This window comes from Temnothorax americanus, unplaced genomic scaffold (genome assembly GCF_048541705.1).
Source record: "Temnothorax americanus isolate GAGA-0224 unplaced genomic scaffold, ASM4854170v1 Scaffold26, whole genome shotgun sequence".
Classification (NCBI taxonomy): Eukaryota; Metazoa; Arthropoda; class Insecta; order Hymenoptera; family Formicidae; genus Temnothorax; species Temnothorax americanus.
The window spans coordinates 145,589-163,759 of record NW_027509401.1 but is presented as its reverse complement, the minus strand read 5'-3'; the positions used below and the strand labels follow the sequence as shown (position 1 = coordinate 163,759).

General features: G+C 36.0%; 1 protein-coding gene across 4 annotated transcripts in view; it reads right to left on the bottom strand.

Annotated features, from left to right (window-relative positions):
* The window catches only part of Dpp10 (Dipeptidyl peptidase 10), a 299,169-nt gene extending 285,874 nt beyond the window's left edge, over nucleotides 1-13,295 (bottom strand). For 2 of the 4 annotated variants that reach the window (XM_077409541.1, XM_077409543.1), the window contains exon 1: nucleotides 13,042-13,295. In XM_077409541.1, the coding sequence (XP_077265667.1) occupies nucleotides 13,042-13,074 (33 nt within the window). In that variant the 5' untranslated portion in view covers nucleotides 13,075-13,295. The remainder of the gene's footprint in view (nucleotides 1-13,041) is intronic. The other 2 variants (XM_077409542.1, XM_077409540.1) reach the window with 1 other exon arrangement.
* Between the last annotated feature and the right edge of the window lie 4,876 nt (nucleotides 13,296-18,171).

Sequence of the window (18,171 nt, the reverse complement as noted above, 5' to 3'; positions counted from 1 at the left end):
TTGGGAGCATACGTTGGAGAGATGCGCGAGGGAGGGGGGCGATGACATGGGAGGGGGAATAGGGGAGAGAGTAAGAAAAATTTTGAATGGTAATGGAGAGGGAGAGAGATGGATGGTGAAGTTGGAGGAGAGAAGAGAAAAACGAAATGCAGAGACAGAAAACTGTTAAAGCTATAATATTTTGCTCTGTTTGTCGGATTTGATTTGTATGTATAATTTGTATGAAAATGTATAAATGTATAAAATGTATAAATGTATGATATATGTATGTGTAACCATTTCAAGCCGGAAGGCAGAAATAAATATATTCTATTCTCTTCTATTCTATATCTACTAAAGCCTCTTGCACAATAGGCGATAGCGATAGCGATAGCGATAGCGACAGCGACAAAAATGCCGACAAAAGTATAGCTTTGTCGGCAACTTTGTCGCTGTCGCTATCGCTATTGCTATCGCCTATTGTGCAAGGGGCTTTAATATTGTTTATCGCCGAGCTTTATTTTGTGTGTCGGTTGTGTCACGCTCCTTCTCCACCTACACCTCTTTCGCGCGGACTTACACCCTGAGCTCGCGGCAAGGCCATTGAGGCTACGGTGAGCATTGCCGAGACGTGATGCGCGTCTATAATCGCACCTGGCGCCCAATCACAAGGTATCGTCCAAGACCTTAGATACAGGAATTACGGTAAGAAATCTGACCTCGGTATCCCCCTTTGAGCTATCGTCTGGCGGTAAATCAATCCAATTGCAGCCGCGCTCCTTCGGCTAGCGAGACCGAGGGAAATCGGGTTGCATCATATATAAATATACATCTATAATGAATGTATCTATATAAGTTTGTATAACTGTTATAAATATTCTTCTAGTATATTATTTTACTTGACAATATCAAATTAATATAAGATATTATTTCTAGTTTCAGTTTACACAATTGCGTTTTAAGTCCGACAAAGTTCATATTGACACGCAGTGCCAATTTAAAAAACTGAAACATGCAGTATTTAATAATAATTAATATTGTGAAATTTTATTAAGCATCAAGATCCGCTTTGACCGAAAACGGCATTTCTCATTGCTTATGTTATTTTAAGTTTTTTTTTTCTAATTTTGCATACGATGCTTAATTTTTTTAATTGACATTAATTTTTATTAAATATTTTCGTAAACAGTGTGAAATTACCAGTAATAATTCGTGAAAAAAACTGTTATATAATATATTACCCAAACTCGGGTCATGTCGGAGGGGGGAAGGGGGGAGGGGGGGTCGTCCTGACCAATAAAATGTAGTCTTTATATTATAATTCTTATAATTCTTATAAACAAATATATTAATCGTATTATTTTGCAAACATACCTTATAATTTAAACTGAAAATAATATATATAATCGTATATGAAATGATATAGTCATATAAGATTATATATGATCAGATCACAATATTGCATCTCAAAGCATCCGGTAGATGGCATTTGATGTGATATGTTTCTCGTATTTAAAATTTGACAAACAGTGTTATAATAACGGCGGCGTCAAAAAGATACGACACTGTCTCGCGGTATATTCTCGCGCGACGCTGTCTCGGAGCGACACAATTTTTGTATCAGTTATATCGTGAAGTCAACTTTTATAATAAAGTTGCACGCTTAAAAAATAACATTTGAAAATATATAACAATTTTCTAAAACTTATTTAAATATATATATCCTTATATATAATCTTATATAATCATATATATATGACCATATAAACTCTTATCAGGCCAAAATTCATATATGATAAGATAGCTTTTTATATGAGCATATAACACACTATAAGAGATATTTTTTATATGTCCTTATATAATCTTATATAATCTTATATAATCATTAATGACCATATAAGATCTTATCCGGTCAAAATTCATATATGAGCATATAAGACCGCTTCTTATATGAACATATTAAACATTATAAGGGTTTTTTTTCCGGGTAATTATATATTTTCATAATAGCCATATAATATTGTTCAAGATTATATTTCCATTTCTTATATAATCATGTATAATAAATTAATATGAACAAATAAGAGGTATTTTTTCTCGAGGTATGTAAAAATAGTACATTTATAAGCGAAGGAAAGTCATTTAAAGCAGTAAATCGTTATTATATTGAACAGTCTTTTTGTTGAAGTAGAGAATAGTTGGTATAGAAAAGTATATATACAATTTTATATGGTTGAAAGCATGAATATAAAGTATTCTCTGCTTTAACGATAATTATATGATTATAATTGTAAATAATATTTATTGAATGTGAAAGTGGCAGAGTCCTTCCCTCTGCAGCAGAAGTGGGGTGGGTGAAGGTGGCCCTTGGTTTGCGTATAGAAAGTTAAAAATCCAAGCCGTACAATAATAGACCTTGTTTTGCCCTATAAAGATGAGGTGGGGTGGGATGGACTCGCTTTGCGTGAAAAGTACAATACTGTTCAGGTCCACTCCACCCCGCCCCACTCCTCCCCTACTTACAGAGCAAAACAGGGTCTATTATTGTACGGTTCGGGTTTTCAATTTTCCACGCAAACCAAGATACATTCCCTATCCATCCCTCCCCCCACCCTTCCCCCGCTTACATATGTACTGTCTACACACACATCGGCATACATATGAGCAAATTACTTCCCTTAGCACTGACAAAAACTGTTATATTTCTTGAACTTTTTTTATTTCTTGAACTACATTTAAAAAAGTAATCTTGACAACATCATATGTCAAAGTTAAGGTTATCGAAGGGTGGTCCGTATCTTTGCATAATTACTAATGATTTATATAAAAATCTATATAAAAAATTGAAATTTCATAAAAAGTTTTACAAAAATAAAAATGCATGTTAAGTACATAAAAGATATTTAAAAGTATATACAATTAATAAACAATAAATCGCCCAAAAATAGACATGAAATTTTAATTAGCCAAGTATTTTTTTTTACTGAGAAACATAAATCTAAAAAAGGACACTTATAAAAATATTACATATGTTTAATTAATTAAAATTTTATTTTATTTCTTTGTGACTCTATTGTGATTTCATGCAATTTCTCAGATGTATAAAATAGACTTAAAATAAAATAAAGCATTGGCGTGTCACATTTTGATACATATATTTCTGCACATGTTTTTACTCTTCTTTGATATTTTGCAAATTTTAATTTTAAGTATTATCCGCAATATAATATTAATAATATATAATTTTACACAATAGAAATATTAATATAAGTTTGATAATATCAAGAGACACGGTAGTGTCTCGTGCCAAGTATACGCGGAGCGAGACCGACCGTGACTCTTTTACGCGACGCGACGGGTTGCGAGTCTTGAGATGTTGAGATCTCGATAACGAGTGAACGGATCAAGTTCTAAGTAGGCTTGATCGATAACTTGGAGTCAAATTGTGGGGGGGGGTGTTATTATTTTTCCGCTACGTGCCCTACGATCGGAGATATTGCGACGCAAAGTCCAAATGTGAAAATTTTATTTTAAAATACGTTGTTGTCGCTTACGTCGACGCTCTCATCATCAATATAACATATATATAACATATATATAACAGAGAAATGTCACTTTCACTTTTTCGATACCAGGGCGGTGCTAGTATCGCCAGTTTCAATATGCACATATGTATACATGTGTGTACTGCGCGAGTGCAGATAGTGCGTTCAGCGCGCTGTCACTAAGTTGACCTATCTCGAGAAACAAGGTAGTACGCGCGCGGCGCAGTGCTATACCAACCGTGACTCTTTACGCAACGCGACGATTAATATTTTTTCTTTAAGGTAATTGTTTTATTTACATGTAATTATCCTATTATTATACGACGCGAAGCGAGACCGCACCGTGACTCTTTTACGCGACTAATTGTAAGTGCATGTAACAGGAATTATAATAGTTTACGTTTACGTGAGTATTACTTCTGTAGTAACTTATACGAACGATATCATTGTAGTTACTATAAAATCTTTCATTTATGCGGAAGAATTATCGTATCGTTAGTAAGTTACTACAGAATTAAGTAACGTTTGCGTAAACGTAGTATAGATTAGATTACCGGTTTCTTACAAAATTTTACATAAAACGTGAGATTCACTTATGTATGCAAGTTTAAAGCCTATTGAGTTAATATGAAATAATTTTCCTAAATGTAAAAATAACACGATGTTATATATGCGGTTTGGCGTGAATATATATCGCACAATAGCCGAGATGATCGAAGTTGTGTATAATGTCCCAATTCAACGGCCCCTGTCCCTGGTTGAGAGTGTTAATAATGACATTAATATCTCTCACACTGTCAAGCCAAATTGGCTCTTCGTTCAGCTTCCGATTCTATCATTTCTCCTTTTGCAAAATTTGGAAGACAGCATGATGTATTGGTTAGTATAACAATGAATTGCTGCCAGTTCCAGATGTATTGAACAGTAAGTGATATATAATCTTAACATGTTGAATAAAAAAGAAATCAGGATATTCTGATTATACAATACATTTTTACTTTGCAGAGGATGATTGCGTGGCTGTATATTGGAGCAACAATTGCAATTGCAAACAGAGCAAATTTTAAATAAATAAGAACAACAATAAATAAAAATAATTCAGAAAAGAATGCGATGAGAGTAATATTAAATAATTATCAGCGTGGATGTGCGAGTGAGTGATATGGGTGTGCGTGACGACGCGGACGACGGATAATGCGGCTTATAATTAAGTAGAGGATAAGTTTATTTATTTATTTAAAATTTCGAGGTCTAGCAGCGCCAAGTATTTTTACAAGAAAAATTTATGTATTTTAATAAAATCTTTTTATTTTGTACTGTTACCTCTGTAATTCTTTGTGACCACTAAAAAATGCACATGTAAACTTTGTATTTAAATATCTTGTATTCCCTTGTTAAATTTAAACACAATTTAAAGATTTTTCAAAGTAGTGCAACAATTAATTTTTTGAGGCAATATATATGTTTTCTCTGTAATTGGCGCTGTAATTTAAAGAGATATCATTTCTTTTTTGTAATTGTAATAGATCACTTGAAGCGCGACTCTTTTTTTTGATAAGGTAACATAATTTTGTGATGTGTCTTGATAGATCACTTGGGTTATAATTTTTCGGAAATAAAGATACTACTGCTTAGATTTTTTCGAAATTTTTCGAGATATAAAGATTACGTCTACCACTTGTTACTTAAATTTTTTCGAGGTATAATACTACCACTTTCTCTTTTTTTTGACGTAACAACATATCGTTAAACTACTATGCGTGAACTTGGCGCCTTTTTTTACCTTTTTTTAAAAAAGGTAATTTTGTACGGATATCACGCCTTTTTGTAGTATTACGCATTTTATAAACAGTATGTGTACAGGGTAAAGCTATTTGGAGGTATAATATACCATTTTGTTTTTTTAGAGGTAACAACATAACAGGATAACAACATAATACATATACACTACTATGCGTGTACTTGGAGCCTTTTTTCACCTTTTTTTTAAAAAATAATTTTGTACGGATATTACGCCCTTTTGTAGTGTTACGCATCTTAATCTTATAAACAATATATTTTATAATCTTATAAACAGTATATACAAGGTATGAAGCTAAAAATGTTATGGACTATTATTTCTAAAGAAAACAACAATTTAATATTTTGCTTAGTTTCTTAAAAATAATAATCTGTAACTTTTTACTCTGTAACCCCACATAGTGCGCTTCGTAGTATTCGGTGTCCAGGTGTAATAATACGTTGAATGCGATGTCTAGGTGTCCCAGGTTGCCGATGACAATGTCTAGATAGTGAGCTCCGTAGTTTTCGGTGTCTACGTGTATTAATACCTTGAATTCGATGTCTAGGTATCCCAGGTTGCCGATGACGAGTCCACATAGTGCGGTCCGTAGTTTTCGGTGTCTACGTGTATTAATACCTCGAATTCGATATCTGCGTGTCCTACATTTAGATTTAAAGTTATTAACACACCTAGACACCAAAAACTACAAAACGCATTATGTGGACCTCGTCATCGGCAACCTGGGACACCTAGACATCAATTTCAAGGTATTAATACACGTAAACACCGAAAACTACGGAGCGCACTATGTAGACTCGTCATCGGCAACCTGAAACACCTAGACATCGAATTCAAGGTATTAATACACGTAGACACCGAAAACCACGGAGCTCACTATCTAGACATCGTCATCGGCAACCTGGGACACCTAGACATCGCATTCAACGTATTATTACACCTGGACACCGAAAACTACGAAGCGCACTATGTGGACCTTGTCATCGGCAACCTGGGACACCTAGACATCGAAGTCAGCGTACGATTACACCTGGACACCGAAAACTATGAAGCGCACTATCTGGATCCCGTCATCGGCAACCTGGGACACGTGGACATCGAATTCGAGATATTAATACACGTAGACACCGAAAACTACGGAGCGCACTATGTGGACCTCGTCATCGGCAACCTGGGACACCTAGACATCGAATTCACCGTACAATTACACCTGGACACCGAAAACTATAAAGCGCATTATCTGGATCCCGTCATCGACAACCTGGGACACGCGGACATCAAATTCAAGGTATTAATATGCGTAGACACCGAAAACTACGGAGCGCACTATGTGGACCTCGTCATCGGCAACCTGGGACACGTAGACATCGAATTCAACGTATTATTACACCTGGACACCGAAAACTATGAAGCGTACTATCTGGATCTCGTCATCGGCAACCTGGGATACCTAGACATTGAATTCAAGCTTGATTCATAAGAATCGACTTAAAAATTCCCTAGCGGCACTTTCTGCCAAGCGTAGAGAATCTTCTTTTCCGTTGACTCAATATATAGGATAATTACATAAAACAATTACCTTGAATTAATCGTCGCGTCGCGTAATAAAGAGTCACACGATCGGTCTCGCTCCGCGCGTACTACCGTGTCTCTCGATCGATCAAGATAAGTTAACTGATCAAATGAACTGACTGACAGCGCTTTAAACGAACGCACTGTCTGCACTGCACTGCATTGCGATACTAACGCCGCTAGCCGCCAGTGTCAAAAAAGTGAAAGTAACGTTTCTGATTATGACGTCATCATATAAAACGTCGGCGTTAGAAGTAGAAGAAGAAGAAGAAGAAGTATCTTAATAAAAAATTTTTACATTTGGACTTTGCGTCGCAATATCTCTGCTCGTAGAGCACGGAGCGGAATATTATAAGAGAAACCACCCCCCCCCCTAATTGGACCCCAAGCTATCGATCAAGCCTACTTAGAACTTGATCCGTTCACTCGTTATCGAGATCTCAACATCTCGAGTACTCGCAACCCGTCGCGTCGCGTAAAAGAGTCACGGTCGGTCTCGCTCCGCGTGTACTTGGCGCGAGACACTACCGTGTCTCTTGATGAATTAATTTCTTTGTAAACTGGTAATTAGTAGAAATAAATTCTTTATTATTAAAATAACTACTAGCTGGACAAAATAAAAAATTTTATTTTTACTTTGTGGGCCTGTTATGTTTACAAAAAAATCCGCGAAAATTTTCAATTTTTTAACGTAAAAGCTTGAAGTTTTTCTTGCAAAATCTTTTTTTAAAATTGTTTCTACAATTTTTTGTTACTAATTTATCGCGGATTGAACAAGAAATAAGTTTTTTGACTTTGATTGTTCATAACGCCCTTAGAAATCATCGTATTGAAATTCAAAAAACAGATTCTCAAAGCTGAAACTTTGCTCTATTAAACGGTATAATTGCCAAATTATTTTAAATAACGTAGATATGATGCAAATTGATGACAATAATGTAAAAAATGAGCAATTTTTATCTTTTTTATTTTGACCCAGAAGACAATTGTACAGAACAACAACGCAGACACGTAGAAACATTTTTAAAAGAAGATTTTGGAAGGAAAACTTCAAGCTTTCACATTAAGAAGTTGAAAATTTTCGCAGATTTTTTTTTGCACGTGACAGGCCTACAATGTAAGAGAAAAATTTTCTATTTTGTCCAGCTTGTAGTTTTCTATATGCAAAAGTTACCAAACTTACAGAAACTAAAAAATAACAGTAACCTTTCGAAAGTAGAGGTTTTAATCCTCCGTAGTCACACTGGGTCAATTTGATCCGAGCCTCAATTTTACTCGTAAATGTTTTGCGCGTAATTTGAAAATTGGCGGGCATGACGCCCTCTAGCTGCAGTTCAAAAAACAAAACAAATTAAAAAAAAAAACAAATTTTTTGCAAATTTTTTTTATATGTTAAAAATTTCTGAGGCACTTCTTTTTTTATAGCAATCAATTTAGCAATATCGCAAGTGCATTCGAGAATTTTTTCAACACGATCGGTGGATAAGTGGTCAAATGGCGAACAATCAAAGTTTGTCTCGGGTCAAAATGACCCAGAGTGACTTCCTTGTTTGAAAAAATAGGTGTGACTACGGAGGGTTAAGCTTGAAATTTAAATTTTATTCATTTTTAACAAAGTTACAGCTGCTTGAATTTTGTTTTTAAAGATAAATTTAGTGTTCCTTCAATTTTTGTGAGAAATGTATAATTTACTTTTATTTAAATATTATTAATTTTTACAATATGTATTTGTTGTTATTGCTAATTTTGTGAATAATTAAAAAATAAAAAATAAAAAAGTTTTGCAGATCCTTGCTTAACACTACAAAATAGGTGATATTAGTACAAAATTATATTTTTCAAAAAAGGTAAAAAAAAGTGCCAAGTACACGCAATGTATTTTGTAAATTTAAAATTCTAACCTAAGTGGTAGCTTTATATTTTTTTCACAAAATTATATTATTTAACTTAACTCAAGTGACATATATGTATTTAAAAAAAAGATGTGAAATTTTTAATTTCTTTTTCACAAAATTATATTACCTAACTTAACTCAAGTGACATGTATTTCAAAAAAAGATGTAAAATCTTTAAATTAAATTGCTCCAATTTTGTAAAGAGAATATGTATATTGCTTTAAAAGATAATTGTTATGCAACTACTTTAAAGAAATAAAACCCAAGTGGTATCATCGTATTCCTATTCAAGGGTCTTCCTATTTTAACCAAAGTGGTAATAACTTCTTAATTCTCTTTAACAAATTTTTAATATTACAAAGAATCATTTTAATTACAAAGAATTAAAGAAGTAACAGTACAAAATAAAAATATTTAATTAAAACGAAATAAATAAATTTTTTTTGTAAAAAAACGGCGCTGCTTTTTTACTCCTGTTACATTCTTCCCTAAATTATGTTTATTGTTTTTTTATTTAATCAAAAATTTTAGTACTAATGTTTAAATTTTAATGTTTAAATTTCAAAGTCTAGTAGCGTCAAGTTTTTTTACAAAAAAAATTTATTTATTTTGTTTTAATTAAATATATTTTTATTTTGTACTGTTACTTTTTTAATTCTTTATAATTAAAATGATTCTTTGTAATATTAGAAAGTTAAAGATAATTAAGAAGCTATTACCACTTGGGTTAGAATATAGGAAGACTCTTGAATAGGAATACGAAGATACCACTTGGGTTTTATTTCTTCAAAGTAGTTGCATAACAATTATCTTTCAAAGCAATATACATATTCTCTTTACAAAATTGGCGCAATTTAATTTCAAGATTTTACATCTTTTTTTGAAATACATGTCACTTGAGTTAAGTTAGGTAATATAATTTTGTGAAAAAGATATAAAGCTACCACTTAGGTTAGAGATTTTTGAATTTACAAAATTTAATTATACTCGTATACTCGATTATCGGAGAATTAATTAGATATTATTAATTAAATGTTATCAATGTTTATCTCTTATCTATTTATAATAAATATTATATACAATAATTTTTGGTGTTGATTAAATGCTATTTGGTCTTTATTTTAACTAGACCACCCACTTAACTTCAACATTGTGCTATTACTATTACACTATTAACTTCTTGATACACACAATTATCAAAATATACGATGACAGCTGCAAATGAAGTAAGCGCAGCGAAAGAACCAATCGGCATCGCGGAAAAGAGGCAACAATAACCGCGATATATTCGAGTATCGACTTTGCACGCCTTTTTTAAGAGAAGGAACCTTTTTTTAAATGACTAGAACACTACAAACGCGCGCTATGCATGCGCCGTTTAGCTTTTTAAATATATTATTACACAAAACAAAATTTACAACGATATTTAATATTGCTACTTTTTTTTAGTAATACCACACATTAAAAAAAAAATTTAACGGTATATAATAACATGATTTTTAAATAACTTTATACAAATCTTTTTATTTAAATTAATTTCATGTCTCGCAAAGGTATAAAAATACATTTATAATATTTAATTAAAAACCTCGAAACATAAAAAAAAGAATGTCATAAACTGTACATATAACCCATTACATACGATATTTTTAACATGTCTATTATCTTTTGATTACAAAGGTGAATTCTTAACCTCTCTCTCTCTCTCTCTCTCTTTTTCTCTCTCTCTCTCTCTCTCTCTTTCTCTCTCTCTCTCTAAATAATTTGAAAAGTGCAGAGAAGGATTAAATTGTATAAATAATTGTAAAAATAAAGATTATAATAAAAACGATTTTTAAAATTTATCTGAAAAACAATCTTGATACATCTAAAAGGAAAAAAAAGTCTCCGTTAATGTAGTAGTAATTTTAACTTAAATACTTAAATAAAACGTTAAAATATTGTACTTAAATTAAAACTATGACATTTTCCATTTTCTGTAGCTGTTACTAATATACTTAACCCGTCGATACACATCACACATAACTGTCAAAATATGCAAATCATTCATGAAGTAAGCACAGCGAGTGAACCAATCGGCATCGCGGAAAAGAGGCAACATTATAACCGCGATATATTCGAGTATCGACTTTGCACGCTCGCCTTTTTTAGAGAGGGGATGATACAACTTAAAATTTATGTAAAATTATAATACATTCACAAAAAAATAAAATAAAGTTCTATTAATTAAACACACCTAATATCTTCAAAAATATTGTTTTTTTTTTTAACATTTAGATTTGCCTCAGTAATATTTGGCTAATTAGATTGATTATATATCTATTTTTGAGTTGTTAATTTTTTATTTAACAATGCACGCATTTTTAATTAATATATTTTATATACTTTTGGTGTATATTTTTTACTTTTGTAAGGTAAGATTTTTAATAATTGTTATTGACAACGTAGTTGTAACGTAAATTTCTATCTCTCTTGTGATAATCATATTATTAATTAAATATTAATTTAAATTATATTGTATATTTGTTTCATTATTCGTGTTTATTATTCTGCAATTTAATTTTACAACTAAAATGTATCATACTCTACAAAATTTAAATAATGTTAAAATTTTTTGTATTTAGAGCAAGAGTAATCAACAGAAAATCTAAAGGCTCGATATATGAGCAAAGATTAATATTTACCATAATAATATATGTATTTAAAATATTTTTATATTACAATTGACGTATTTGTGTATTGTTAGATGATTGTGTGAATAAGGGGTTTAAATTATCAACAAAATGATGAAAATTATATTAACAAAAATTGTAATACTCGACGGAATTATATCTTTATACAAATACGTCGATTACATTCTTATCGGCTTTTGATATTTGAAAAAAGTGTTGAAAATCGCTGATATTACGATACTAATTGTGTGTAGAATACAAGTGGTTTGCAGGTGCTTTCATGGTGAGAGTAGCTAGTCAGCTGCTGTAGCTAAAATCAATAGGAAAGGAAGTGATGTGCTGCGCTGCGTGCGTCAATGTGTTAGGAGAAAAATGGCGTATTAATATGTCACATTCTTAAAAATAGGTTTCGAAACAAATTAACTTTCATTCAGTCTAATTTCTCATATGTAATTAACACGTAACTAACTGTATTCTACGTCAAAACTACCATATACAACAGTACAGATATGTATCTCATACAGATACATATAGAAAATAACTAGATAGCAATTTATTATTTGGTTATACTGTCGCATTAATTTGTATTATTAATAATCAATATTATCCTTTTCATAAATTTTATTAAAAATAATTTATTGGTTTTGATTCTGTTCGGCAAAGTTCCATGTTAATTGAGCATTTTAAGCAAAAACGTTCTGGCAAACATTTAAGATAATATAATGCATGAATTAAAAGACATTGTAATTAACATGACATAATATTTATCACAATCGACTATAAAAATCACTAATTTAGACAAATTTTTAAGTGCAAGTATTTCAGTGATTCTAGGATCTGAGGACATTCGTGCTAATAACTGTTATTTTATATATGAAATTTTAAACAAAATTTGAAAATTATGTTTATGGGAAATTTAAATCTATTTATTTTGTCACCTCTCATATATTAATTGTACAGGGTGTTACCTAAACACAAACTCGAAGGAAATATTTCTTGGTTTATTTTAAGGAGAAAAGGTCCTATAAACATGTGTCCTAAACTGCTTTATTTTCAAAATACAGGGTGTCAAAAATGCACGCTCCTCTAAAAATGTTTTATCGGTACTAAAAAATGGTTCTTAATACTATATGTATACCAAATTTAAATAAAATATCTTTAAATGTTTTCCAGATTTTCGAAATTTTTATTTCTTTTCACAACTTAACACCCTGTATTTTGAAAACGAAACATTTCAGGACACATATTTATAGAATCTTTTCTTCTTAAATATCAGCCAAGAAATATCCCCTTCAAGTTTGTGTACTTATTTAGGTAACAGCCTGTATATTTTTTTTGCTAAAATCAATAACATTTTTATACTCCTAATGTCATTTCAAGATTAATTAGTAATATTTGTTTACAAGTAACAGAAATAGAATACATTATTCTTTATAGAAAATATGTTGTTCTTTAACAAGATTATAATTTCTCACATTATATTTAGATATTAAGAAACAAATAGTCGGATCTGTTTACATAGAAAAAGTTTATAAAGAATTCAAATCTAATATGCAACAGCAGGTTTAATTAATTACCTCGTCGTCGTAAATATTGTCGTGATCTGCCATCGGTGGTGCAAATCGAACGCTCCGCTGCTTTTTCTTGACCTGAAATGCGAAACGACGCGGTCTTTTGCGTTTATCCCATTCGTTGATTGTAATCTCTGCAATCGCAATTTATTTGCTTCACAATTTCGAATCTATAACAAGATCAAAAGACCTTATTTGACACCTATAAATGTCTTAACAGCTATACTCGCACTGCACGAATTTTCGATACTGAGCGACAGATCATCCCTTCCAAGAGATGCTGCAGATGTAGAGCTTGCGCATTCGACAGCGGATGCTGCGCTATACAGAGACAGGTAGAAAGGGAGGGGTGAGAAAGGGAGGAAAGAAAAGAGGGCGACAGAAGAAGAGGGAGAGAGAAAGCCGATATATAAAAATATTTTTGCACACAACGTAAGAAATAAAGAACAACAACGATATGTGTATACACAGAATATATAAATATGACATTTTTGATCATCAGGCAAATGATCTATTAATTTGCTACTTATAAATATTTGCTTATATTTTGGATTATATATCGATCACCATCAGATTTATTTCCCATAGTATAAAAATTGTAAATCATTTTTCTTGTGCTCAACGAAAGAGATATTATTAAACAATGTACACCAATCACCGTTCTTTGAACAAATATATAGTGCCTAAGATAGCGTGCGCGAGAATAGACACGTTCAAGTCGAAAAAAATGCTAGCCTGCTCGCCGAGCGAATGCAAATTAAACGGTAAAAATTACTAGCTGCTTTGTTGCAGCTGGTCTAACTACGTAGTACCTATACCCAGCAAAAACAACCTACCCGGGAAAAAATATTCATATCTCATCATATATGATCATATCCAATTGGTCATATACGGTCAGATATGGAAATTAGCCAGATCTGAGGCTATATGATCTGGTATTATTGTATATGTTAAATATCTGATCAGGTATGATCAGGTACGAACTATATATTTATCAGGTATGGACTGTCACGACTTTTTCACTTCCGGACCGCTCCGGGACGTGTGCCGGATCAAAAGGAGTAAGGAGAGCGGGATGACGGGCCTCTCCGACGATTCCCTCGCACCTCCGACACTTCGCGAAACGAATTTACCGTTGGGCGCCAGACGCGTCAACGCGCGTCCGCAAAATCGCGAAAGAAAACCCCAAAACGAGACGCAAAGCGAGACGTGCGGATGTGCGAAAAATCGGCTAGCTTGACTTAAGGGCTGGGGCGGGGGTGATGAAAGGCGGCGCGATGTTCGGCGGGGTGACACGCCATAAATAAGGCCACGAACTCAAGCAGTTAACAAATCAATAAAACATTTATTCTTTAGTAATTTGCGCGTAAGACAATAAAAGCCGCTTTGGCTTCGGCCAATCAGACAAATCATATAATCGATTACGCGAGCGTCAGAAATAAAACAAAAAGAAATAATGATAGCGCGGACGCCAGAATAAACGAAGTACTGCGTTATCGTATAGTAAACGCGCAGAAGGCGCTGCGATTAGATCAGAGAGATACAGTATGACGAAACTTACAATTAATATGGAACATCAACAGTAAACACGAAATAATCACGGAAATAGAAAATAAGATCTTGCAGGAAAAATCGCGAGAGGACGATACCTCACGCTCGGAGCGCGTGAACGCAACGCCGGGAGTCGCACGAGAATTCTGTCGCCAATTATCTAAGCCTAACGCAAGTAAGAATCGTGGCATAAGCCACGTCCCAACGTAATGAGGACCGAACGCAACACAATAACGAGCGCGGACGTTATACGAAACGGACTCGCAGTAACGGATTTTGCCACAAACCTATCGCGATCTCCAGAGGCTCGCAATCGCGTCTTGATCTCAATTCCGCAACCACGATACCATTTCGAGGCCCTTCGCTCTCGCTGTCGATCGCCATTCGATACGCGGTCTCAAGGGACCGTACGCGTCCCGATGTTACAACGTTTCCCCGGACGAGAACGTGCCCCGGAGGGCGGCGTCGTGGCGTTACATCTCGAAATTAAATACTGCGGGCAACCTCACCGATGTGATGTCTCTTCGTAGGGCTTTTCGCCGTCACCTCGTACGGAGGATCGTCGCGCAGCGTAACAGATTTTCCCGACTCGGGGTGGCTATCGCGTATTTTAAAAAGAACGTTTGGACTCGCCGACGGACGACCAGAAAGTGTCTCGCTAGATTCGCTCGATAGCGGAATCGATGCGGCACCCCCTTCCTGAGGGGCGCGCCGACCAATCGGGAGCGAGCTTGCAAGCTCGCGCGGTATCGTAACGCAGGATCGTTGCAAGGGGATCCTTTGGGGGCGCGCAACGGTCCCTCGGCGGCGTAGCGATTCCTCCAATTTGTCCCTGGGCAGCGGACTGGACTTTGTTCTGGCCGGTGTGCCTCCGATTTGACCTCGGGGCGGTGGCCAGCCACCACGCGGGCCAGTATTGCGTGGAGGTAATTTGCTGAGGCCGGGTTTTCCCTGGTACCTGGGGCCCCGCTATCGACGGCCTTGTCCATCGCTGCCTCATTTGCCGCACGCCTGCCGCGTTGCTCTCGCCGCCCGTGATCTATGTAGTTTCCGCTCTCGCCACCCCTCCTCGGTCCTTGGTCCTCCCGGACCCCTCTCGTTATCGGTACTCCCTCGAAGACTCGCCATGGTGTGGGTGAGGTGCCGCGCGCATTATAATTACACATGAAAATAAGAGAATAGTCAAAACGCGGAAACGATATCGATTTTTGGCCTCTGGAGATCTCGTCGTCACCTCTCCGGCTCGTCCCTGGGCGCAAATTTCCGCGCCTTGTGACGGCGGCGGGGCGCTGCCACGAAGCGGCGGGCCGCAACGTCACAGGACATATATATTTAAGTAAAAGTTTCAGAAAATTGTTATATTTTTAAAATAAGTTATTATTTTTTTTAAGTGTGTCACTTTATTATATATAAAAGTAGACTCCACAATACAATTACCAAAAATTGTGCCGCTCTATAGTGCGAGACAGTGTCGTGTCTTTTGATACCGTTCTTATATAACACTGTTTGTCAAATTTTAAATACAAGAAACAGATCCCATCGAATGCCATCTATATAATACTTTGAGATGCAATATCTGATTTGATCATATATAATCTTATATGACTATATAGTGCGACGTTATCTCTGTATTATTTTCCCTCGGCTGTGAGAGGCGGGACTGAATCGCGTAACAAATATCTGATCGGGTGGCAGAGCGAATCTTGAAAGCGATACAAAAATACTTTGGGCGCCAGGTGTGGAGACGGCCACACCACCGTTTACTCTAACCCGCGCGAAAAGTACTCTACATAAACTCCACATAGATCCGAAATAAACTCTCGTTATCGATATAACTCTTAGTTCATATGTCACGATACACCCGCTCTGGCCGATCGCGACGGCAGCTCAGGATTTTCGGGAGAGGGTCGCGGTTCTTACCTAGGCCGAATGCGGAGGGGTTTGACCGTGGTGAGGCAAGGACAAACACAAAAGAAATCACTCAAGTAACATGTAAATCATAATATAATATAAGATAAAACTTGATAATTGCGTTACAACCTTCAGGACGCGGGCGAGATATTCGCCGCGATCAATCTATCGACCACGTGAAGTCTTTCGAAAGGTCTGCGCGTTATAAATAAACTCGGACGCAAAAATAATATTCACCCGGAAAGACGTACGTGTAACTTGTATTCGCAATAAGGAATAATCTACGCGATGGAATACGCGAAGCGCAATAATATACAGCGACAAAATACTACATGCGAGGAATAATCTACGCGATGAAATACGCGAAACGTAATAATATACGTCGACGAAATATTACACGCAAGGAATAATCTACGCGAGGAAATACGCGAAACGTAATAATATACGCCGACGAAATACTACACGCAAGGAATAATCTACGCGAAGAAATACGCGAAACGTAATAATATACGCCCGCGAAATAATACACGCAATCGCAATAATCCACTCTAGGGGATGACAAAATAATATCCGTGATGAACTACGCCGAACGCAGTAATACTGCTTAACGGAAGCGCGGAAACTAATATTAAATCATACACGAAGTGCAATAATATAGGCCAACGAGCGAAATAATACACGAATTGCAATAATATAAGCCAACGAACGAAATAATACACGCCAACGAAAGGATACACGCAATCACAAATAACGACAGAGTACACGCAGTATAATGGGTATGCGATTCTTCTCGTTCTTCGGCCCACGCCGCGAGCGCGTGATACTTCCGCACGATACACTCCGGGGCGCGTGATATCTCCAACCGGATGAACGCAACACTAAGACTAACGGAAACGCAAAAATGAAAAGGGTAGTAATCTGAAAAGCACACCCCCGACTCGTCACTCCGCCGCCTCACACTTTCAAGCACCGGGCGCGGCAATTAACGGGTCTAAGTGCCGATACGCCCTAGAATGAACGCACGGACGAGATTAACGCCACCGTGAGCGCGAGACTTACGATTAACGAAACACTAAGACTACCGGAAACGCGAAAACGAACACTCGGATTAACAGAAGCGCGAAAACGAATCCTAGGGTGACTGTTGAGCCGATTCGCATAATCGCATAACACGAGCAAGGATCGTAACACGCGGCAAGGCCGCCACGTCGTACGCCGACACGCTATCACACGCAATCATACACCGGATTGTCGAGTCGGGCGAAAAAGGACCCCTTTTTACTCTACTCACGGGGTAGCAGCGGACGGGATATGTCAGATCCGTAAAAATGACCGAAGCACCAATCCCGAGGGATTCACGACATTAGTGCGTAGGTCGAGATGCGATCCTACGCACATCTCCAAATACGAAATACGATACGCGAAACGGTACTCAACGTTCCGCCCTGCTGGCCCCCGTTACCTTACTTTCGGGATTGCAGGTCGTTTACAGCACACTCGTGGTCCTCGATCCTTCCTCCTTGATGGGGCTTGTAGGGCCGCCGTCCTCGCTTAATACACCCTCAGGACTCCTCGCCGGACGTCCACGCACGCTCGAGATCGGCCCAACAATGACGATCGTGGCGGGCCCGCTTTGCGGCCTCTTACAATTTGGGGCGCCTCGCCGCGCCGGCG